Below are 23668 nucleotides of genomic sequence, written 5' to 3' on the forward strand. Positions count from 1 at the left end.
TGTCTTGTGCTCCATTAGTTTTCACTCTATAGCCTGGAAATACTCTTAAGAGAATAGGCAAGGGGTTGAAAGAAGGAAGTAGCCTTTAAGAATGCTCTTTTAAACCCAGTTTTTGTGACTTTGATCACTAATGAGGCTTTATTGGCTGTGGCCTGTGTGAAATGATATAGAGGTTTGAGCCCAGATTCTGTATGGGATTACCACAATGTACGTGCGTGCACTGAATTGAGAGCGGAATAATATATATTTTCATCCTTGATTTTGTTAAAGAAGTTATATTGGTTTCTAGTATGTCTTCCTGGAAACCCTGCTTGCCAGATACTTACCTTGAAGAGCCCCAGAGGAAAGGCAGCAGGCAGAAGGATGTGCACTTGATTGTGTTAGGCTTAACTCTGAGGACAAGGCAATGGTGGGCCAAGCCTCAGCCCTGAAGAAGGAGGTATGTCCATGTGTCAACCAGGCATTGCAATGTAATTTCCCAGGTGGGATTCCCAATGTTTGCAGAGCCATGAGATTGTACTCCTACTGCATGTGTCAGGGGTTCTGGGATACTTCAGTCCCCAGAACTGTCAGTCTCATAATTGGTAGAAGGACTACATATCACAGAGCTTAAAGATGGAACAATAAAAAGGCATGAATTAAAATATTTCTCTGGAGGAATTAATTCTGTCTAGACAGGGGTAGTTATCTCTGCTTTCTGAGCCTTGAGCATAACCCAAGTAGATTACTTGGGCAACCTCATCTATTTTGTGCAAAAAGTAATTGAAAAGTAGTTTTACAGTGAAAAAGGTATAGCAGACCATCTCAGCAGCTGGAAAAAACAGCAGCACTTTGAGATATAAGTGCAAGTTCTTAATAACAGTTATTGTATAAGCTCGGTTGGTACCTGTGAGTAAAAAAAGGTGCTTTACAAGTTTATTCTTTCTGGTATTCACATGAACAGTTCCAATGAAATCAGTGGTCCCAGAAAGTGCACCAAACAGAAGCGTGGGTGGAATCATTGTTTTTCCTTTTGATGTTTTTCCTTGATCTGTTCCTTGATGCTTTTAATTGTTATTTAATAATGAGTGATGAGTTATTTGAAAGGAGGAGATCTGTGACTCTTGCCTGGCTAAACACCAGTTTGTGTGAGGAAAAACTTGAAGTGATGATGTATGAGGAGAGATAACATGCTGTCAAAACAGAAGAATGTGGAAAAAGAGAAAAACATCTCATATTAGTTGATAAAAGAAAGGTGAAAACTAATTCTATTCCTTATCTCATACAAATGTTTCTTCCTGTAATAGAATCCTTTTTTTTCAAAAAGGAAAAACCTGCTTTTGTCTTTTACTTTTGATGAAAAAAGTGATAAAAGAATGCACACTCAAGGAAAAGCTGCACTGCAGTATAAAATCTTAGTGTTTATAAATTTAATTAGCATTTCCAAGAGGGGGCAAGTTCTGTCTGTGTGTGAAAGAGACAGTGACTTGCCAGTTCTGTCGGAAATGTTACACTGAAGTGAGCAGATTTGCAGAGAGGATGTAGACATTTGCCTAAATCTGGGGGGAAGGAAACAAGAATTAAATAACAGGTTTAAAAAAAAACTCCACCCATAAAAAGGTTGTAACTAAGAAGTTGATATTTTCATGATGGAATAGGGCACAGTGTGCATAAAACTTTCAAAATGTGAGAAATGGGACACTTGCATCAGTGAAGACATAGTGCTCAGGAATTTGACTTTCTTTCAAAGCAAGAAATTAAACACATTTTGAAAGAAAGGTTTATGGGAGAAAATGGCTGACGGGCCAAAATCATAACAGGACGTGTGCTGTCTTGTTATGCCTTCAAGTGGAACTGGCAGTTCTGACTTCCTGTTTTCCGCAAGTGGAGAGAATTTTGTGAGGAGATGTTCTGGATGATGGTAATCCTCCATTTACAGGAGTAGGCTAGTAAAGTAGCTATGAGAATTTCCAGACATACACAGAAAATGACTTAACTCATGCAGGGGCATAGATACTGGACAGTCATAAGGGGGTCATAGTGGGTAGAACTGAACCCTTAATGCTGTTGATATTTAACTAGCATACTCTTTTAACATTTAACTGCATACATATTGGGTCCTAATCTGTTGTGTTACAGGCCATATCTGGGTTTCACACTGGGTTTAATTAGAGCACAGAATGCCTCCTGTTTTCATAAACTTGAGTAGAAGCAAAGTACAATGCTTGCAGTGTTCAGACCTGCAACTGTCAGAGGTTTCCTGTTGCTGATTAGTCTTTGCCTGTTCTTGTGTCAAATCAGATATACTGTAATCCCTCTGTCATGGCTCTTCTGTTCTCCGGTTTCCACTCCGATCTGGAGATAGGTGTTCAGAACAAAGTTTAAGAGCTACTAGAGAGAATTACGCAGGCTTTTGTGATTGTTAGGCAGCTCTTTTGATCTTTATTCAACTCCTTAGGAAAGAAGTAGAGTTGTTGATATTTCAAAGTGCTCCAGCTGCATGCTCCTTGAAGTTTGATATACAGCTGTAAAATTAAAATAGCTGGAAGCTGCCTGTAGTAGTGAAATTAAAGGATTTTGGTTGCCAAAGGCTGAGTTCAAAGCAGCATCTTCTTACAGTTTAAACTCTGCATTAAAGCTGTTGCAGTGTAGGGAGCTGTATTGTTTTTCAGGTAGCAGGAACATCCTTGATGATATTCAAGTTCTATGCTTCCAACTTTGAACTGATATTTATCTGTCTTGGTCCACTGATAACAAAGTCTGTGAAGCCTGTAATTGTAGTGAAGCATTTCAGAACAGCCCTGTGAGATGGTGAGATTTTGTTATCCATGGATAATGTCTGGGAAACTGAGGCATGGGGCAGGCTGGCAAATTAGGTAAGAAGTCTGAGAGAGTTAGCAAGTAATTGCTGTAGCCTGTATGCCAGCCTTTCTTGGTGAAATAAAAGGATGCTGTCTTTGGAAGATGTAAATACTGATGTCTAATCAGTACTTATTAGAAGCTTCCTTGGTTCAGTCCTGGTAATGCTGCTGTTCCTGTGGTGTAGCACCAGAACTAACTCAGCAATAGGAATAACCAAATGTACTCACTAGCAGTTAAGTGCTTGCTATTTTGCCTAGCAATAAACTAGATCCTGGCTTGGCAGTGTGATGGTTTCCTGATACAAAACTGCTGAAATGCAGATTTGTGTGTTCTTCTGGGTATGAAGCAGCATGTATGGTATAGCTCTAAGACACCTTGATGCTGGTTATCAGCCCCTGCGTGAGCCAGCGCTCTCAGCGTAACTGCTTAGATCAAGACCTGAAGGGAAAGCTCTATCAGTAGCACCTTTGAATGCACACTGGACCTCAACATACAGCAATACTTCTTGTGTGAAGTTGGGTCCTAAAAAAATTTTTGTAATAATATTGGGTCTGATGCAGTTTAGATGCTCTAAAGCTTTTGTATGGCTGAAGTTCTGTGTTAGAACTCGCACTCTCAGGCGTCCAAGTTATTTTGTCCCCAGGCTGGGGAGGGACACTTGGGACCAGTGCTTTTGTTTAAAAATTATCTTGCTTAATGCATTCCTAGCTGGGATAAAGTGACTTTTGCCTTGGCAGACTCTGATCTTGTGTCAGGATCTGGAGGCACTGCCTGAAAGTGGTGGAGTGTTAAACCAAACCAGTAACTGTTGGTACACCCTGCACTAAAATTCTGATAGGAATGGAGGCATCGTGAACACCCTCTATGTTTCTGTGTAATTCCAGTAGAATAAGTTTATAGCTCTGGGGAGAACCTTATCCTGAATTTAGGTAGAAGCTGACATACTGTGGGATCTCTTCTTGACTAGGACTCCTACATGTTCCTGTAGCATAAGCAAATATCGTAACACTTGCTAATGACTTTTTTTTTTGCTTGATAATAGCAAGCACCATACTGTGTGTGAAAGGAATGTATCTTCTGTTGGATTCTAATTGTCATTTGCTGAAACTGTGGGTTTAACCATTGACTACTGATTTCCCGGTATAAGAGTCTTTAACGGAGTGAAAAAAAGCATCTGCTAACTAGCTGTACTCTTAAGCACAGGAGCTCAGTGATAATTGTCCTCAGTGGTATGAACTGCAGGGGGTTTCACTGGGTGTATGCACTGCGCTGTGGTTTGATGTAGTCTTAGGGCAGCGAGCTTTAAAGTAGAAGGCAGTCGAGCTGTGGCAGTACAGAGTTCAAAACAACACTGCCCAGAACCTGGGGATCACAGATGTAGTTAAGCTGTAGATCTTCTCTTGCTGCTGTCTAGCCTGTTAGTGAAAAACAAAGCTGCAAAAAACCCCAAAACAAAACACCTGTGTACGTGCCTCTCTGATCATATAGAACCATTTCCCTCATAACTAGCTGTTCAGTGGAGCATGGTGATCTTTTATGATTGTTTTAAACTCCTATTATAACAGCCATATACTATTGTAATCCTCTGTGGAAATAGAACACAAGGTTCAGCTGGTGGAAGAACAGATCTGTGCTGAGACTTGAAAGGCTTATTTTTATGCCCAGTTGCAAATTTTTAAGGAAAATTTAACACTTAATACACTCCAATGTTAGAATGGGTTCTAAATGTTCAGTTAATCAATCTCATTGATTTTAGCTATCTCCTGTTCTTCCCAGCTTCTTCCTTTATGAGCAGACCCAATCCTCATTCTTACTTTACTTCCCTCCCCACCCCCACAAAATTCACTTCAGTCTTTAACTTAATTTTGTACTGTGCTGTACTTCTGAGACCAGCAAAGCAGGTGAATCCTTAACTGCCTAAATACTGTTATTTCTGCAGGCGTTTAGCTGGATTTCCTCATGTAGAAATAGTATCTGGACTGGTTCTGTGAAAATAAGAGTTAATACCTTATAAAGGGAAGTAGCTTTCCTGCTTGCTTCTCCTTGGGCCAGCAAGACAGTTAATACTTTACTTGCAAGTAAAAAGGTCTTAAGAGCAAGTATCTGGAAGAAAGCCTACACTCATGAGTCAACATCCTAGCTTTTGAGTAAGTTAGGAGTAAACGAGCCATCACATCACTACAGATAGCCCAAACTTGATGTTTAGCTGGAGTGATCTGCACTGATGGCTTCATAGTGTGAAGAACCATACTTGGCTAACCTAATTTCTGCTTGGCTTACTGTTTTTTTGGAGAGAGGTGGGCACTTCACCAGTCTCTGAATTGCCTTTGTTGGATCCTCTGCATTGCATTGATGAGAGCTGTTTAAAGCCAGCTTGTAGGAAGTGCTGTGGCCCAAGTATTTGGGTGGAGTTCAGGCTGCCTGAATATGGCCCTACGATCTTAACTGTGACACCCTTCAGGAAGAAGATAATGGGACTTCACTGCTATCTGATCAGTGCCTGTATCAATCTCTGGAGTGACCGAGAAGTCATACGACTTTCCACCAGCATAAAAACAAGCCTGAGAGGCTGTGAGGAAACATCAAGAAGGGGCAAAGGTTGATGACTAGATAAGCAAGCAGCAGGAAGAATATGGGGAGCTCAAGAGATCATTGGAGAATTTGGAAAGGTAGGAGGGAGGGTTTGGGCAGATATGAAAGGCTTTTTTGGGAAGGAGAGGAAATATCAATAGGAGACTTAAAGCAAAAAGCTATTTCTCCAAAGTGTGGTGGCTCCAGGTACAGACATACTTCTGCTAGAGTTGAAGCACCATGTTTTTGCTTAGCAAGCACAATATACTCTCAGATAGAGTAAGCCAGCTGAACAGTATAGTTTCATGATGTGTTGTCCCCAGCAATAAAGCTTTGCCAGTCCTTCGCCGCTGACTGCTTTTCTTTCCCATGGTTTGCAATTTGCAGCCTGTTTTTTAAACAAAGTGCTTTTCAGATGCTTTGTGGGTCTCTGCTCTAAAGCAGATTGATGAAATGGATTGGGTTTAAAAAAAAACCAAACCAAAAAACAAAGCTTATTAGTACTGGGAACACTTTACTCTGCTCTGGTGAGACCTCACCTGGAATACTGTTTGCAGGTCTGGAACCCTCAATATAGGAAGGACATGGACCTGATGGAGCAGATCCAGAGGAGGGCCACTAAAATGATCAGGGGGTTGGAGCACCTCTGCTACGAGGACAGGCTGAGGGGGCTGGGGTTGCTCAGCCTGGAGAAGAGGAGGCTGGGGGAGACCTTATAGTGGCCTTCTAGTACCTGAGGGGGGCCTACAGGAAGGCTGGGGAGAGTCTGTTTACAAAGAAAGGCCTGCAGTGACAGGATGAGGGGCAATGGCTTTAAGTTGGAAAAGGGCAGATTTAGATTGGGTGTTAGGAAAAAGTTCTTTACTATGAACGTGGTGGAGCACTGGAACAGGTTGCCCAGGGAGGTGGTTGAGGTCCCTTCCCTGGAGATATTCAAGGTGAGGCTCGACAAGGCCCTGGGCAACCTGGTCTAGTTGGGGGTGTCCCTGCTGACTGTGAGGAGGCTGGACTAGATGACCTTTGGAGGTCCTTTCTGGCCTGGACGATTCTATGAATAACTTTTGACCAAGCCCCCCAATTTATGATGCATCCCCACAATGTTGCAGGAGACAAAGAACTTCAGTGTGACCTCAGGAGCAAGTACTGATGAGGAAGCACCTTGAGCTGTCACTGAAGGCAGGGTACCCTTTAACTACACCTGGAGGCACTGATGTATTTTGAATCCCCTTCTGCCCCGGGAGACAGGAAGGAGTGATCGCACATGGAAGCAAATCCTTGTGAAGCTCTGGTGACAGAAAGGCAGCAGTATTCGTGTACAGCGAGAGGTGAAGTGTGAGAATTGGGGTTTTGAGGAGAGGATACACAGGTTCCACTTCTCAGCCTTGCATGCTGTAAGGAGATGGCTGACAGGCAGGGACAAGAAGGAGCAATGACTGAGAAGAAATACAAGTAGTCTGGGGGAATTAAAGGATGGGTGAGTGATGTGTGTAGTACCACAATTTACATGGTGCCAGTCTTCTACAGGATTTATATTCAGGTGTGAATAAGTATTTCTAGTCATAATATTTAGTCTTAGTGTCATTTTATAAGTACTCTAATTGCAGTGTGTGCATAATACTATAGAGAACACCAATAAAAACACTAATAAAGTTGTTACTGTTCTTCTGTTTAACATACAATAATCTCCAAAACAAATCCTGAAAAAAAGACTGGTCTGATGAAAAATCAGATGGCAAAAAAAGGGGTGGAAACAAATATTTGAAAATCTGGCTAGTATGTTTTGTTTGATCTGTGGTATTAAGGGTCTTTCCTGTGCCCTCATAGGGTTGTTAACCTACAGAGACTTTCTCTATAGCTGTATGCTAATTAAAAATAAACTGTTGTCTTGGAAAAATAACCTGGCAGGACAGGAATGTAACTCTGCTTCCAGGACTTCTACCTTCAGAGAGATACAGAGGTACTAGTCCACATAGCTTCTGCATCCTGAAGGAGGCTTAGGGAGGGTTCATGTCAAGCCAAAGAAAATCTTGGGTCCCCCTCCTTGGTTTTTACACCATGAAGTATGACCCTACAGAGTCAACCAGCATGAGCTGAGGGAACTATTGAAGGGAGATTACACTTAAATTCCAATAACTCAAGAAAAAAAACCCACCTTGTATTCATGTAACAGTTAAATGTCCTCATTTTCCCCGAGCTGTTGTGTGCTTTGACCGATGCTCTGTATTATTGTATGTGCCTTATTGATTATATAATTCTGCTGTAAAGTAGAAAGGTTTTCAGTGTTATTTGGAATGGGAGTATGATGCAGAAGACAATTGCAAAGAAATGTCTTCATTTTATTTCTCATGCAATGTGACCCAGCTCAGAGTTAGGAAAATCTTAAATTCTGTCTCATGATGGATACAATGGTGGGTGGTTTTTGTGTGGTTTTTTTTTTGCTTATTAGTGCCCTGTGCTGTGAATGTGGAAGAAAGATGGCCTCTGAGGTGCAAACAAATTAACGAAGTTGAGGAATAAAAACCTCCGTGAGGAATTTCAGAGCAAAGAGATCTGTCAGCACTTTTAGAGGGTCTTGGCTGATAGGCATAAGAAATGCTGGTTTCTTGAATTCAGAGTAGCTTGCAAACTAACTTTCTGTAAATCTCTCTGAAGTGGAGCGGTGAGGGGAGGTGGGCTTAAATGCCTCTGAATGCTCTCTCTGAAAGGCTGTTGTTTGTGGAAGCTGAGCAAACCCGGACGATTGTGGTGGTCCTGGGGAGGTATGTGGGAGACAAAGGTGAAACCCTTTAATCCATTACAGTCTAAGTACCATGAAACTCACCTACTGGAAACTACTTCTGTAGAAAAGTCTCTGAGCTACTGCTGGCCTGTCTGAACTCTTCAAATGTTGACTTTAGCACTCTCCCTGCCTCTGAAATGTCTTCCCTTTTCCTAGGAGTAATGCAGTGTGTGTTACAAGAGGGGAAAAAAACAACTTACACACCTGACAGGCATTGACAATGAAGGAGTCCTTTTCTAGTTACCCAAGGCTCTCTTTGTAGCTAGAGAGAAATGCAGTTTTGGATGCTTTAAAAAAAAAAATCAGTGCTCAAAGATCCGTCCCAACTCAAGATGGATAATGACCGATACTTCACTTTCATTGCCTCAAGCTATTGTGGAATTTTCTTCAACTAACAATACAGAGTCCTACAGTCACATTTTTTTTTTTAATTTGTGAATGCTGATTTTCCAGACCTGCTCATGGAAGGTGCAGATCATCAACAGCAGTTCCTCAAGGTCTGTCTCTTTGCTGGAATGTGCTCGTGAAAATGTTATTTACACTTTAAAGCGAAGGATGGGCCAGCTTGGCTTAATTTATCTAGGAATTCTAGCTGTCCAACACTTTGTTGGTTTTTTTTGTTGGTTTTTTTTTAACATCTACCTTACTGTTGGCTGATGTCGTCTTCTATTCTTTTATTACTGTTATCAAAGTATCAGAAGTTGTAGCTTTTCATAATTTGTGTAGGCTGTTTTCATCAATTTCTGTCTGTTTTTTTTCCCTGCTTAATGTGGCTAATAGCTGTTTTCAGTTGGAAAAGACACCTAGAAGTCAAATGAATGTGATATCATGGATGTAAATCAAGTACTGAAACATTACCTGCTGCTATGTGATTAAATTCTTATTTGTGACAGCTTATAGGGAAGCCCACTGCATCAACAAAATGTTACCAGAGTCAATGGATATCCTGCAATTAGACAATATTGCCTTTTTTATACCATATGCGTATTTGTTTCCTGTCTTGATTAATCTCAGTTTTGTTTTTTTCTTGTCTTAGGTCAGACAATTAAAGGAAGACAATGGATTGGGGAGCTCTGCATACCATTTTAGGAGGTGTAAATAAACACTCCACCAGCATCGGGAAGATCTGGCTCACAGTCCTGTTCATCTTCCGTATCATGATCCTGGTCGTGGCTGCAGAGAGAGTCTGGGGAGATGAACAAGATGACTTTGTCTGCAACACACTTCAGCCTGGGTGCAGAAATGTTTGCTATGACCACTTTTTCCCCATCTCTCACATCAGACTCTGGGCCCTGCAGCTGATCTTTGTTTCCACACCTGCTCTGCTGGTGGCCATGCACGTAGCTTACAGGAGGCATGAGAAGAAAAGGCAGTTCCGAAAGGGAGACCAGAAATGCGAATACAAGGACATTGAAGAAATCAGAAAACAGAGGTTTCGTATCGAGGGCTCCTTGTGGTGGACGTACACCAGCAGCATCTTCTTCAGGCTGGTCTTTGAAGCAGTCTTCATGTATGCGTTTTATTTCATGTACGATGGGTTCCGAATGCCTCGCTTAATGAAGTGTAATGCTTGGCCCTGCCCCAACACAGTAGACTGCTTTGTTTCGCGACCTACTGAAAAGACGGTGTTTACTATTTTCATGATTGCTGTGTCCAGCATTTGCATTCTTTTAAATGTGGCTGAATTATGTTACTTGCTGACAAAATTTTTCCTCAGACGGTCTAAAAAAGCAGGAAATCCAAAACATCAGCCCAACCATGAGAATAAGGAAGAAACCAAACAAAATGAAATGAATGAGTTAATATCTGATAGTTGTCAGAACACAGTTATAGGATTTACAAGTAGCTAAGGTGGTATAAATGCTGGTGTTCACTCTTTTTGGAGTGAATGTTCTTTGTTTAAAGGCTGCAAATGAAATTTGTTATATGAAACAATTTAGGTTGGGCAAGATATTGATACATGGTGTTAATTATGCATGTGTCTGTAAAAAGGGCGGCCTAAATGTGAAAATTGTGTGAGGATTAAATAGGAAAGTGTGTCTTCCTATGAGTATCCTTACAAGCTGACTATGACAAGAGGGAGATCTACTAATACCTTTAAAAGCTACACAGAACAGCAATAAGAACAAAATCCTTTCCAAGATAGGTATTCTAGTATTACAAGACATTTTGTAATAGTGATAGTTTTTACTTGTGAACTGACAATTAAAATATTTTTCTAAAATCTAAGATTCCATGTTACTTCAGGTGTTATAGTACACAACTGACTGTGTTTTGTTTCTTAACCAGGCATATGCAGAGGAACCCCGTAATACTGTATCTCTAGGGAGGAGACAGCGATAGGCTGCATCTTCACAGCTTTGCAAGCGCTGCTTGAGCCTGGCCAGGTAGCTTGAGACACTTGTGTACACACTGCTGGCTGTAGGGGAAATCGTGTGAAAACCCACCACAGGTAGTGTGGATAATTGAGGTAGCAGGTCCCGAGTGCAAAGTCATACCTAAAACCAGCATGAGACTATAGATACAGCCTAAGTAGACTTGCTTTAAACATCTAGCAGAGCTGGTAATCATACCAATCTTTTAATTGCATACTGCCATTTTTATAGCAACATACATAATTTTATGTAAGTGTTTGTGTGTCTACTGTATTAGCTGTATTTGTTTCTTTATGCTATATCACATCACAGAACTTTTTTGGTTTTTGATTTGTTTGCTCTTTTGTGGTAAGACTGATGGTGCTGTTATGGAACTAGGGGCTCTTTGGTTTGAAGGACATGGAAAAGTAAAAAACACTGGAAATAGAGCAAGTCTTCTGAATAAAAGGCAAACATTCTAACCTTTCTCAATGCAGTGAGAGTCTGTATGTGAATGCTAGTGAAGCCTTAAATGGGACAAGTGCTTATGAAATACTGTTTTCAAGCAGGAAATGTATGTCCAGAATGCACGTAGCCCATAGACACCTCTCATTCTCAGCCAGAGCACTGATGCCCTCCTCTGTTGTCCACCCTCCAGTGGAGGTACACGTGTAGCACTTGAGTGCACAGGAGTATGTGCTTGCAGGAGGGGTGTGCTGCTGAAAGCTGGGGATCCTGAAGGTGAAAGAGGTGAGTGTAGTACAAGACCCTGGCTATGTAGTGTCTTGTGCGTGTTTCCTATTTTGGATCACTTCTCACCATGATAGAAATGTTACAGATGCACTGACCCCAGCGGAGTTGTTCTTTTTTTTTAACACCAGTGCAAATGGATTAGCCTCATTGTTTTGGTATCAGGGAGCTCTTTCAGGGGGCCAGTGCAGGTATCCCTGTGAGCAGAGATTACACTTGGTACTGTTTTCCTCCTGCTGTTGTATATGCTTTTTCTTACATGTGCCAGCACAGCTTTGTGTGTGTCCATGCTTGGTTTGGGGTGGTTGGTGGTTTTGTATGTGACCAGCAGAACTCTTAACAGGGTGCAGGCACAGGCAGCAGGCAAGGGAAAATACCTAGAGTCAGCTCTGTCCCCGTGTGAGGGCCTGGGCTGAGCCCTCGCATTTATCTGTTCTCTTCCACTGGCAAACTCCTGATCTTTCCTGCCTTCGCAGCACATTTTCTTTTTTAATTGCTCTTGTGAAAAGAAATTGCTGCTGGTCTTCTGACCGTGTCTACCTAGAAGCTCAAGGGAAAAAAATACACCAAACATACAGTTAGCGTGCTTGTATTGTTCTCTCTGCAAACTGAAAATGCCAGCAGAAGTGAAAAGTGCTACAAAAGTTTGCCTTTGTAGGCATTGTTCCTCGTGGCCTCATCACAGCTCCCTCTCAGCTCCATATCCCACTATGGCAATGGTTTAAATCTTTACTTAATGGAGTAGGGTCATAGTAGGGTCAGGAAGGTGGGTGCTCAGGCTGTACCTCACCAGATCACCCTGAGACTGCACAAGGACAAACAGCGTGGGCTCAGATCTCATGTTGTGCTGGTTCTGGGGCATGGAGACACAGCTACTTCTGTTCCAGTGCTGTGTTTGGTGGAGCATCTCAAGCTATGGACTTTCATCCAAGGCATGCTGCGAATCACATACCATATAGGGAATGTGAATGGAGATCAGTTAATGATTATGTCTGATCACTCGTCGTCACTTCTAGTGATCAGATTGAAATAGCCCTATGACGAGTGTCAATAAATCTGGAACACAGCTGAAGGCAGGTATGTTTTCCTCAAATGAAGGAGAGGTAGTTTTTCTTGGTCTGTGATAAGGCCTGTTGAACCTCGGATGGCAATATAATAGCTCTCTATATGGTACTTTCATTTTCTGCTTACAGGTTTTCAAACAGTGTTTTTTATTTCAGCAGTTGGATTTTTCTAGAAGATCAGTTCCCCATCTGTTGTTAATGTAACCATGGATAAGCGGCCAAAGCTTAAATGAAGAAATTGGGCATACATGGACCTTTGCGTGCCAGCACAGCTATTTGTGTGGCCATGCTGGAGATGGGTTTGGGTTGGTTGGACCTTTCCTGCACAGCAGCAGGACCTGGTAAGGTGCGGACAAGCAAGACTGCCCCACTGCTGGGGTGTCTTGGCAGCCAGGCAGGTGAGGAACGAACATCTAACCCACGCTGAGGACAGCTGTAAATCAAAGAGCCAGAGCTTGCGCGAGGTACACCAGTGCTGATTCACTGACTCAGCAGGGAGGACCAGTTGTGATGGGAAGTGTTTGGCTGGGATGTTTCCCATCACACTGCTGTGTGACCCCAATTACAGACACTCTCCTTTGTCTGAAACATCCCCTGATTTTTTTTCACTGCCAAGGGAAAGCCTCTGACGGTTTTAGTGCCCTCTTTGAACAGTTCCTGAAGTTACGGCATCATGAAGAAACTGCAGCTTTCAGTGTCTTCTTGTCGCCTTCCCACTGCTTGCCTCACCCTGTGGCCTGAGCAGAGGAGGGGTTGTTTGGTGGGGAACTAGTTAACCCGTTCTGCAGGGAAAACCTCAGCTGCTTCTCTTGGTTTCAGACCTTCTCCTGCCCCTCTGTGGGCTGGTTGGGGGCTGCTCTGAGCTCCCAGCTCTTCTCTGTGCATGCCCCTGCTCCTGCCTGTAACTGCTACCCCCACCCCGGGCAGAGAGTCTCCTTCCACAAGTCTCTGACCCACTGGTGACCTGCAGTTGGTACTATACTGGCACCACCATCATCCCGTGGTAGTTAAGCAAGTTCCTCTGATGGCAGCTGGCTTAATTGTCCCTGCCCATCCCTGCTGCATCTCCCCACCCCGTGATTTCCCCTTTGTTATGCGTAATCAGAGCCTCTAGAACAGCTCTTGCAAATTCCTCACACCCCACTTCTGTCCCCCTGTCTTGCTTCCCTGGACTCTGCTCCCATGATGAAAAACAGCTCTTGATTCCCACTGCATGGGAGTCGTCTCCATCCCTTCTCTCTACTCCTCAGCCCAGTCCCCCTGCAACTTTGACTGTTTTTCCATTGACCTAAGCCCTTCCCAGCAACCCTGCATGACAAAGCTCTAAGAAGCAGATGAGACCCATCACAGGATGGGCTGAACCCGTTCTCCTCTTGCCTAGTTCGGCTGCCTACCCCACCCCACACATGGGCGCCACAGGCTCTTTGCTGCCAGGTTGGAGTGAATTTGGTTCTGCCAAGCTGGTGGGTACCGTGCTGGCCCAGTGCCTCACCCACCCTCACCCAGCAATGGTGTGCTGGAAAGCACCGCAACAGCCAACACGAGACAGACCTCTGCTCCAAATTGCTTGGTATGTTTTCCTATTACCACTATTACCTCTATTTCCCTTACTGAACCAAGGTTTTATTGCAGTGCTCCTGAAATAAATCTATTTCATAGCATCATAGAATGGTTTGAGTTGGAAGGGACATTTAAAGGTCATCTAGTCTAACCCCTTGCAATGAGCAGGGGCATCTTCAACTACAGCAAGTTGCTCAGAGACCCATCCAACCTGACCTTGAATGTTTCCGGAGATGGGACATCTACCAACTCTCTGGACAACAAGTTCCAGTGTTTCACCACCTCCATTGTAAAAAATTTCTTCCTTATATCTAGTCTGAATCTACCCTTCTTTAGTTTAAAATCATTATTCCTTGTCTTATTGCAACAGGCCTTGCTAAAATGTTTGCCACCATCTTTCTTATAAGCCCCCTTTAAGTATTGAAAGACCACAATAAGATCTCCCTGGAACCTTCTCCAGGCTGAACATCCCCAACTCTCTCAGCCTGTTCTCATAGGAGAGGTGTTCCCTCCCTCTAATCATTTTTGTGGTCCTCCTCTGGGCCTGCTCCAACAGCTCATGTCCAGCTTTTCATCCACCAGTACCCCCAAGTCCTTCTCAGCAGGGCTGTTTTCAATCCCTTCATCCCCCAGCCTGTATTGATACTGAGGGTTGCCCTGACCCAGGTGCCGGACCCTGCACTTGGCCTTGTTGAAACTTATGAGGTTCACGTGGCCCACTTCTCCAGCTTGTCTAGGACCCTCTGGATGGCATCCCATCCCTCAAGCGTGTCAACCACACCATTCAGCTTGGTGTCATCTGTAAACTTGCTGGCAGTGCACTCGGTCCCACAGTCTATGTCATTGATGAAGATACTGAACAGCATTGGTCCCAGTCTAGACCCCTCAGGGACACCACTGGTCACCAGTCTCTATCTGGACATTGACCAATGTCCTCTGGATGCTACTATCTAAGCAATTCCTCATCCACTGAACAGTCCACTCATCAAATCCATATCTCGCCAATTTAGAGAGAAAGATGTTGCGGGGACTGTCTCCCTCTAATCATTTTTGTGGTCCTCCTCTGGGCCTGCTCCAACAGCTCATGTCCAGCTTTTCATCCACCAGTACCCCCAAGTCCTTCTCAGCAGGGCTGTTTTCAATCCCTTCATCCCCCAGCCTGTATTGATACTGAGGGTTGCCCTGACCCAGGTGCCGGACCCTGCACTTGGCCTTGTTGAAACTTATGAGGTTCACGTGGCCCACTTCTCCAGCTTGTCTAGGACCCTCTGGATGGCATCCCATCCCTCAAGCGTGTCAACCACACCATTCAGCTTGGTGTCATCTGTAAACTTGCTGGCAGTGCACTCGGTCCCACAGTCTATGTCATTGATGAAGATACTGAACAGCATTGGTCCCAGTCTAGACCCCTCAGGGACACCACTGGTCACCAGTCTCTATCTGGACATTGACCAATGTCCTCTGGATGCTACTATCTAAGCAATTCCTCATCCACTGAACAGTCCACTCATCAAATCCATATCTCGCCAATTTAGAGAGAAAGATGTTGCGGGGACTGTGTCAAAGGCCTTACAGAAGTCCACATAGATGACATCCATAGTTATTCCCTTGTCCACTGATGTCATCATTCCATCATAGAAGGCCACTAGGTTGGTCAGGCAGGACTCGACCTTGGTGAAATCATGCTGGCTATCTTGAATCACCTGCCTGTCCTCCACCATGCCTTAGCATAGCTCCTGGGATGATCTGTTCCATGATCTTCCCGGGCACAGAGGTTAGGTTGACAGGTTGGTAGTTTCCAGGGTTCTCCTTTCTAACCTTTTCAAAAATGAGTGCAATTTCTGTTCTTTGTAAAGTAGCATTCACTGCCTTGCTGGCGCTTCCCATTGCCACTGTGGTGACCATGGCATGGCAAGATGAGGAGGTGCCCAGAAGCCAGGCTGGGAGAAGAGTCCTGTTGCATATATCTTCGTAACGACCACTCACAGCTCAACTTCTAGCTCATAGACTGTATTTATTGATTTACAGCAAAAGGAGTAGCTGGGGACCTGGGTTAAGAGCAATCACACTGCTTCTTGTCTTCGTTACCTGATGCTTGCTGAGCTGCTCTTGCCATGGCAGGAAGGTGGAGGGGCAAGCATTTAAGAGTTCTCCATGTACATTTTGATTTTTTTGGTGTCCATGGTGTCCACACCATGGACAAATTTCTGCTGTGCCATCAGGCAGCATGGCCTCTGAAGTCAGAGGGGCTGTTGCATCTGAGATCCTACACCATCCTGCCCACTGCTCTCCCCTCAGGTGGGCCCATGGGCAGGGACCATCTCCATCTCAGCAAACTTCCTGGTAGGCACTTAGCACCACTGACTCCAGCAAGAGCACCATCGTGCCAGCAGCCTTTCCCCTGCCAGAGGCTGTGCACGTACCCATCGCCCTGCACAGCCCTCCATTGTCAGGCTTGTATTTCTCAGTTAGGCACGTAAAGGTGAATGGCCTCCTTTTCAACTTCCACAGAAGCCCAAAATTGGCCAGCTTCACCAAAAAATATGGGGGTGGGGTGCAAATAACACTTCTGCAATTTCCCACCTATTTGACCCTGCACCCTTGATGCTGTGGAGTATGACTGCTTCTTCAGCTGCAGGCACAGCTGGGTGGCTCGGGGGCATTCCTCTGCAGAGAAGCACCCAACACGTCCTCTGACACGCAGAGCAATGGGCAGGTGGGTCCGTGGGAGGAGGAGACAGGGAGAGGTTCTTGCAGAACCCTGACTCAGCCGTCAAGTCCTAGCAAGATCCTCAGTCAGCAACCTGGCTTCATCCCTGCCAAGAGGCACATGGACAGGACTGCCGCTCCCTGCATTTTGTCACCACCCGGCCACCACCTGCCTGTGCCACTGGGTCACCAGCCTATGCCAGAATTTCTACTTCAGCCTCCCCCCACCCATCGATGCCGTGGAAATCACGTTGGCACTTTCTGCAAGGTTGCAGATGTTCCAGGGCCGGCCAGATCCGAAGCTCCTTGCTGTCACTCAGCAAATCCCTGTTGATTCCAGCGGGTTTGGGCCAGGCCTGTGGGAAGGGTGTAACTCCTTCAAAACACCGCAGAACCACCCAGCCACCTTCTGCACGGCCATTTTGCAACACCAGGTCCCGTTTCACGCAGCAGCCATTACCTCCTCGCAGCAGATCTGCAAATGGGGTAAATAATTCCTGGTTGGGAACCGGGGAATGGTGTCCCAGTGCCCTGTGGACCAAAGTGCCCATGCTGACACGCAGTCGTGCTCTCACAACCATTTTAGCTTTTTCCAGTGATTTGCTGGCAGCTGCAGAAAAGAGTTTATTACTTAGAGAAGGACCGGGAGAGCTCCCTAAAATGGTTTGGCTCTTACACAAATCTGAGGGCCGCTCTTCTCTGCTGGCTTGGATGTTGGGTAGCTCTTTACCACGGATCAGAGGATCTTGGGGCGATGAGATCAGTAAAGCAGGAAGGTTTTACACCCTGGCAGCTCCCGATCTGTGGGAATCAGGCTATTTTACTTCCTTCGGACCCAGGAGAGGGCTGGTTGTGCTCTTAACTCTCCAGAGCAGCGTGGTGCAGCCTTTCTGTATTATCAAAACCCTAGTGGAATCCTGGCTTATCTAACTTCTGGTATCTTACACACACACCCCTCGCCTTGTTATCTTTCACGTGATGCACTTCTCAGACAAGGGCCCCATCTCAGTGATGTCTTGGGGGACTTCTGGGAAATGTAGACAATTATTAAATAGCAGTGACAATGATTGTGACAGCATATAAAGCATGACCATGACTTCAAGAAAGAATAGGATTGTGTCCTTTGATGCTGCTTACAATATATGAAAAGCCTGGAAAGAAAAGCAACTGTGGCTCAGGTAAAATTCCCAGTAAGTCCCTGGGGTTGAAGTTCATAACAGTGAAATCCAGATTCTTTCTTGCAGCTTTCAGCTGGACCTGGGTGGCACAGGAGGGAGCATTTAATCCTGTTATTCGGGCTGATGGCTTGCAGTGATTAATCAAAACATCTCCCAGGAAGGCACCCAGTATGTGTTCAGTTGGAGAATGATAAAAAACAGTTTTAAAAGCATCCAAGAGACCTTTAATAGGCTGTCTGAAAAAAATGCCTCACTCACAGTTACTGGGTTTCCGGTTTCTTATCTAGTAAAAATTTAACTAATTCACCAGTTGCTGCAAAGTTTCCCAGTGCAGATAAGGCTTGAGCAGTGAGAAGGAGTGCTCATGTCTCACACACTGCAGCCACCCAGATGGGGCTGAACCCGGCTCTGGCACCGTGGTTCCTTGGCCGAAGGGATTATTATTAATAATAATAATAATTATTATTATAATTATAGTTTGTATTAACACAGAAAAAAAAATCAGCAAAAATTAGAATTCCCAGCAAATGATTTAAACTCTGGGTTGAATATTCAGTTTTATTTTGGCACCCCTGATAATTATTCATTTTTAGAGGGATATTTTCACCAGAAGATGCTGATAGAAGACAAAATCATCAGATGATGAGAGAGAATTAGTTGAGATCAGAGAATAATAAAGGCACTTTGGGGAAAGATCATTTTAGTAGCCATCACATGTAGGTGATACATGGAAAATAAAATACACTTCAAGGAATCATCATCGAAGTCCTTGGTTTCCAGTGGCCTGAACTGCTTCAGGAATGAGAGCTGGCTGGGCTGGCACTTTGATCAGTCTGCCCTGTGCATGATAGAGGAAAAAACCCTAAATATTTAGATTTATAAAGAAGGACATTAATAATGAAATTGATAATTACGTCACCCAATCCTGCTGGCAGATAAGGGGCAGGTTCAGCTATCCACAGGAGGTCAGAGACATGATGGTTTGCTCTCAAAGACACCCCTGCCTTCTGGCACAGAGCTGGAGGGTGTACCCACACCCAGCAGAGGTGAGGGGGAATGGCCAGAGACACCCTCCTATTTCTTGGTCACTGTAAGTTAAAAGAGGGACATCGATAAGAGTAACTTTTTCACTTCTCTCAGACATATGAAACCAATAACCTGGAACCACGCTGACTGTGGTATTTCCCAGGAACTAGGGATGAAAGGGGAATACTGCATAACTCAGGTTTCCCTCCTCACAGCCAAGGGGGATAACCTTGATCCCAAGATTATTTTTGTGTTTATCCACTGCTTATTGCAAAATATAAGGTCATGCTGGGGCTACCTCTGAAGGGAGAACCTGACCTGCTAAACTGCTGCCTACACTTTCTCTCTCCCATATTTCCCCTCTTCTTCCCTAGACACCAAGGTGGGATTGAGGTGTTCCCTGTTTCCTCCAGCAACACCACAGCTGTGGGTGAATTTGCAGGTCATAGAAGGCACCCATGAATTTAAGTGCCTGGAGGGCTGGGTGGCAGCTGGGTGGGTGTTTTCTTTATTGCAGCTCTGTAGGTGTCTGACATTTATTTAAATCCTATCAAGCACCTGAATAGCCTCTTGGAACTTGTCCCAAAACCTACCTAACCCCTTTATCACTGCGTAGGAATACCTTGATTAGCAATCATAGGTTTTGGCAGTCAAAGACATTGTATTAGCTACTCATGAACACAAGGGAGATCTTTGAGCCCACTGCTGCCTCCAGAGCAGGACTGTCCCAAAGGATGATGCAGCCACCCATCTCTGGGCCTGAATGGTCTTGCAAACATCCGCTGGTTCACGCATGATTCACGAGTTTCATTTACGGCTCAGCAAGCGAACTCTCACTCTTGGTGTTTTTTTAGCAGTTCTGGTATTATACAGCCTCCTTCACCAGAGAGCTGGAAGGCATTATTCCGTTGACCACTGAAAAATTAATCACTGAAGAATAAGCACCTATTAAACATGATTAAAAAACAGCAGCAAGTGCATTTTTCCTTAATGGATCTGTTAGGAAGAAATGTTACTTTTTTCCACACATATAAACCAAGCAAAAAAAAAGTAAGCATCAGAAATGAGAGGTCACACAGCCGGATCCAAAAATCTGAAGCAGAATCAAATTCAGCTGGGTCATACCTGAGATATATTTGTCTGACATGGTGGTGTGGTTTAACCCCAGCTGGCAACTAAGCACCATAAAGCCACTTGGTCACTCCCTGCTGGTGGGACTGGGGAGAGAACTGGAAGAGCAAAAGTGAGAAAACTCCTGGGTTGAGATAAAGGCAGTTTAATAAGTAAAGCAAAAGCCGCGCACGCAAGCAAAGCAAATTGAGATAATCATTCACCACTTCTACCAGCAGGCAGCTGTGCAGCCATCTCCAGGAAAGCATGGCTCCATCACACATAATGGCTACTTGGGAGGACAAACACCATAACTCTGAACGTCCCTCCTTCCTTCTTCTTCCCCCAGCTTTATATGCTGAGTGTGACACCACATGGTGTGGAATATCCCTTTGGTCACTTGGGGTCAGCTGTCCTGGCTGTATCTTCTCCCAAATTCTTGTACGCCCCCAGCCTATTCGTTGGTGGGGCAGTGTGAGGAGCAGAAAAGACCTTGACGCTGTGTAAGTACTGCTCAGCAGTAATGAAAACATCCCTGAGTTATCAACATTGTTTTCAGCACACACCCAAAACGTGCTTTTTGCATTCTTTTAAATGTGGCTGAATTATGTTACTTGCTGACAAAATTTTTCCTCAGACGGTCTAAAAAAGCAGGAAATCCAAAACATCAGCCCAACCATGAGAATAAGGAAGAAACCAAACAAAATGAAATGAATGAGTTAATATCTGATAGTTGTCAGAACACAGTTATAGGATTTACAAGTAGCTAAGGTGGTATAAATGCTGGTGTTCACTCTTTTTGGAGTGAATGTTCTTTGTTTAAAGGCTGCAAATGAAATTTGTTATATGAAACAATTTAGGTTGGGCAAGATATTGATACATGGTGTTAATTATGCATGTGTCTGTAAAAAGGGCGGCCTAAATGTGAAAATTGTGTGAGGATTAAATAGGAAAGTGTGTCTTCCTATGAGTATCCTTACAAGCTGACTATGACAAGAGGGAGATCTACTAATACCTTTAAAAGCTACACAGAACAGCAATAAGAACAAAATCCTTTCCAAGATAGGTATTCTAGTATTACAAGACATTTTGTAATAGTGATAGTTTTTACTTGTGAACTGACAATTAAAATATTTTTCTAAAATCTAAGATTCCATGTTACTTCAGGTGTTATAGTACACAACTGACTGTGTTTTGTTTCTTAACCAGGCATATGCAGAGGAACCCCGTAATACTGTATCTCTAGGGAGGAGACAGCGATAGGCTGCATCTTCACAGCTTTGCAAGCGCTGCTTGAGCCTGGCCAGGTAGCTTGAGACACTTGTGTACACACTGCTGGCTGTAGGGGAAATCGTGTGAAAACCCACCACAGGTAGTGTGGATAATTGAGGTAGCAGGTCCCGAGTGCAAAGTCATACCTAAAACCAGCATGAGACTATAGATACAGCCTAAGTAGACTTGCTTTAAACATCTAGCAGAGCTGGTAATCATACCAATCTTTTAATTGCATACTGCCATTTTTATAGCAACATACATAATTTTATGTAAGTGTTTGTGTGTCTACTGTATTAGCTGTATTTGTTTCTTTATGCTATATCACATCACAGAACTTTTTTGGTTTTTGATTTGTTTGCTCTTTTGTGGTAAGACTGATGGTGCTGTTATGGAACTAGGGGCTCTTTGGTTTGAAGGACATGGAAAAGTAAAAAACACTGGAAATAGAGCAAGTCTTCTGAATAAAAGGCAAACATTCTAACCTTTCTCAATGCAGTGAGAGTCTGTATGTGAATGCTAGTGAAGCCTTAAATGGGACAAGTGCTTATGAAATACTGTTTTCAAGCAGGAAATGTATGTCCAGAATGCACGTAGCCCATAGACACCTCTCATTCTCAGCCAGAGCACTGATGCCCTCCTCTGTTGTCCACCCTCCAGTGGAGGTACACGTGTAGCACTTGAGTGCACAGGAGTATGTGCTTGCAGGAGGGGTGTGCTGCTGAAAGCTGGGGATCCTGAAGGTGAAAGAGGTGAGTGTAGTACAAGACCCTGGCTATGTAGTGTCTTGTGCGTGTTTCCTATTTTGGATCACTTCTCACCATGATAGAAATGTTACAGATGCACTGACCCCAGCGGAGTTGTTCTTTTTTTTTTAACACCAGTGCAAATGGATTAGCCTCATTGTTTTGGTATCAGGGAGCTCTTTCAGGGGGCCAGTGCAGGTATCCCTGTGAGCAGAGATTACACTTGGTACTGTTTTCCTCCTGCTGTTGTATATGCTTTTTCTTACATGTGCCAGCACAGCTTTGTGTGTGTCCATGCTTGGTTTGGGGTGGTTGGTGGTTTTGTATGTGACCAGCAGAACTCTTAACAGGGTGCAGGCACAGGCAGCAGGCAAGGGAAAATACCTAGAGTCAGCTCTGTCCCCGTGTGAGGGCCTGGGCTGAGCCCTCGCATTTATCTGTTCTCTTCCACTGGCAAACTCCTGATCTTTCCTGCCTTCGCAGCACATTTTCTTTTTTAATTGCTCTTGTGAAAAGAAATTGCTGCTGGTCTTCTGACCGTGTCTACCTAGAAGCTCAAGGGAAAAAAATACACCAAACATACAGTTAGCGTGCTTGTATTGTTCTCTCTGCAAACTGAAAATGCCAGCAGAAGTGAAAAGTGCTACAAAAGTTTGCCTTTGTAGGCATTGTTCCTCGTGGCCTCATCACAGCTCCCTCTCAGCTCCATATCCCACTATGGCAATGGTTTAAATCTTTACTTAATGGAGTAGGGTCATAGTAGGGTCAGGAAGGTGGGTGCTCAGGCTGTACCTCACCAGATCACCCTGAGACTGCACAAGGACAAACAGCGTGGGCTCAGATCTCATGTTGTGCTGGTTCTGGGGCATGGAGACACAGCTACTTCTGTTCCAGTGCTGTGTTTGGTGGAGCATCTCAAGCTATGGACTTTCATCCAAGGCATGCTGCGAATCACATACCATATAGGGAATGTGAATGGAGATCAGTTAATGATTATGTCTGATCACTCGTCGTCACTTCTAGTGATCAGATTGAAATAGCCCTATGACGAGTGTCAATAAATCTGGAACACAGCTGAAGGCAGGTATGTTTTCCTCAAATGAAGGAGAGGTAGTTTTTCTTGGTCTGTGATAAGGCCTGTTGAACCTCGGATGGCAATATAATAGCTCTCTATATGGTACTTTCATTTTCTGCTTACAGGTTTTCAAACAGTGTTTTTTATTTCAGCAGTTGGATTTTTCTAGAAGATCAGTTCCCCATCTGTTGTTAATGTAACCATGGATAAGCGGCCAAAGCTTAAATGAAGAAATTGGGCATACATGGACCTTTGCGTGCCAGCACAGCTATTTGTGTGGCCATGCTGGAGATGGGTTTGGGTTGGTTGGACCTTTCCTGCACAGCAGCAGGACCTGGTAAGGTGCGGACCAGCAAGACTGCCCCACTGCTGGGGTGTCTTGGCAGCCAGGCAGGTGAGGAACGAACATCTAACCCACGCTGAGGACAGCTGTAAATCAAAGAGCCAGAGCTTGCGCGAGGTACACCAGTGCTGATTCACTGACTCAGCAGGGAGGACCAGTTGTGATGGGAAGTGTTTGGCTGGGATGTTTCCCATCACACTGCTGTGTGACCCCAATTACAGACACTCTCCTTTGTCTGAAACATCCCCTGATTTTTTTTCACTGCCAAGGGAAAGCCTCTGACGGTTTTA

At 44.2% G+C, this 23668-nt stretch overlaps 1 protein-coding gene across 2 annotated transcripts in view; it reads left to right on the forward strand.

Moving 5' to 3' along the window:
• LOC106902596 (gap junction beta-6 protein) overlaps positions 1 to 21703 on the forward strand; it is a 22778-nt gene extending 1075 nt beyond the window's left edge. Inside the window, exons 3-4 of one of the 2 annotated variants that reach the window (XM_014966206.1) lie at positions 9228 to 9865; positions 20537 to 21703. In XM_014966206.1, coding sequence (XP_014821692.1) covers positions 9250 to 9865; positions 20537 to 20712 — 792 coding nt within the window. In that variant the 5' untranslated portion in view covers positions 9228 to 9249 and the 3' untranslated portion in view covers positions 20713 to 21703. Of the gene's footprint in view, positions 1 to 9227; positions 11033 to 20536 lie in introns of those variants that run through there. The other variant, XM_014966205.1, reaches the window with a different exon arrangement.
• The last annotated feature ends 1965 nt before the right edge of the window (positions 21704 to 23668 follow it).

This window comes from Calidris pugnax, unplaced genomic scaffold, assembly GCF_001431845.1.
Source record: "Calidris pugnax isolate Ruff unplaced genomic scaffold, ASM143184v1 scaffold20, whole genome shotgun sequence".
Lineage (NCBI taxonomy): Eukaryota > Metazoa > Chordata > Aves > Charadriiformes > Scolopacidae > Calidris > Calidris pugnax.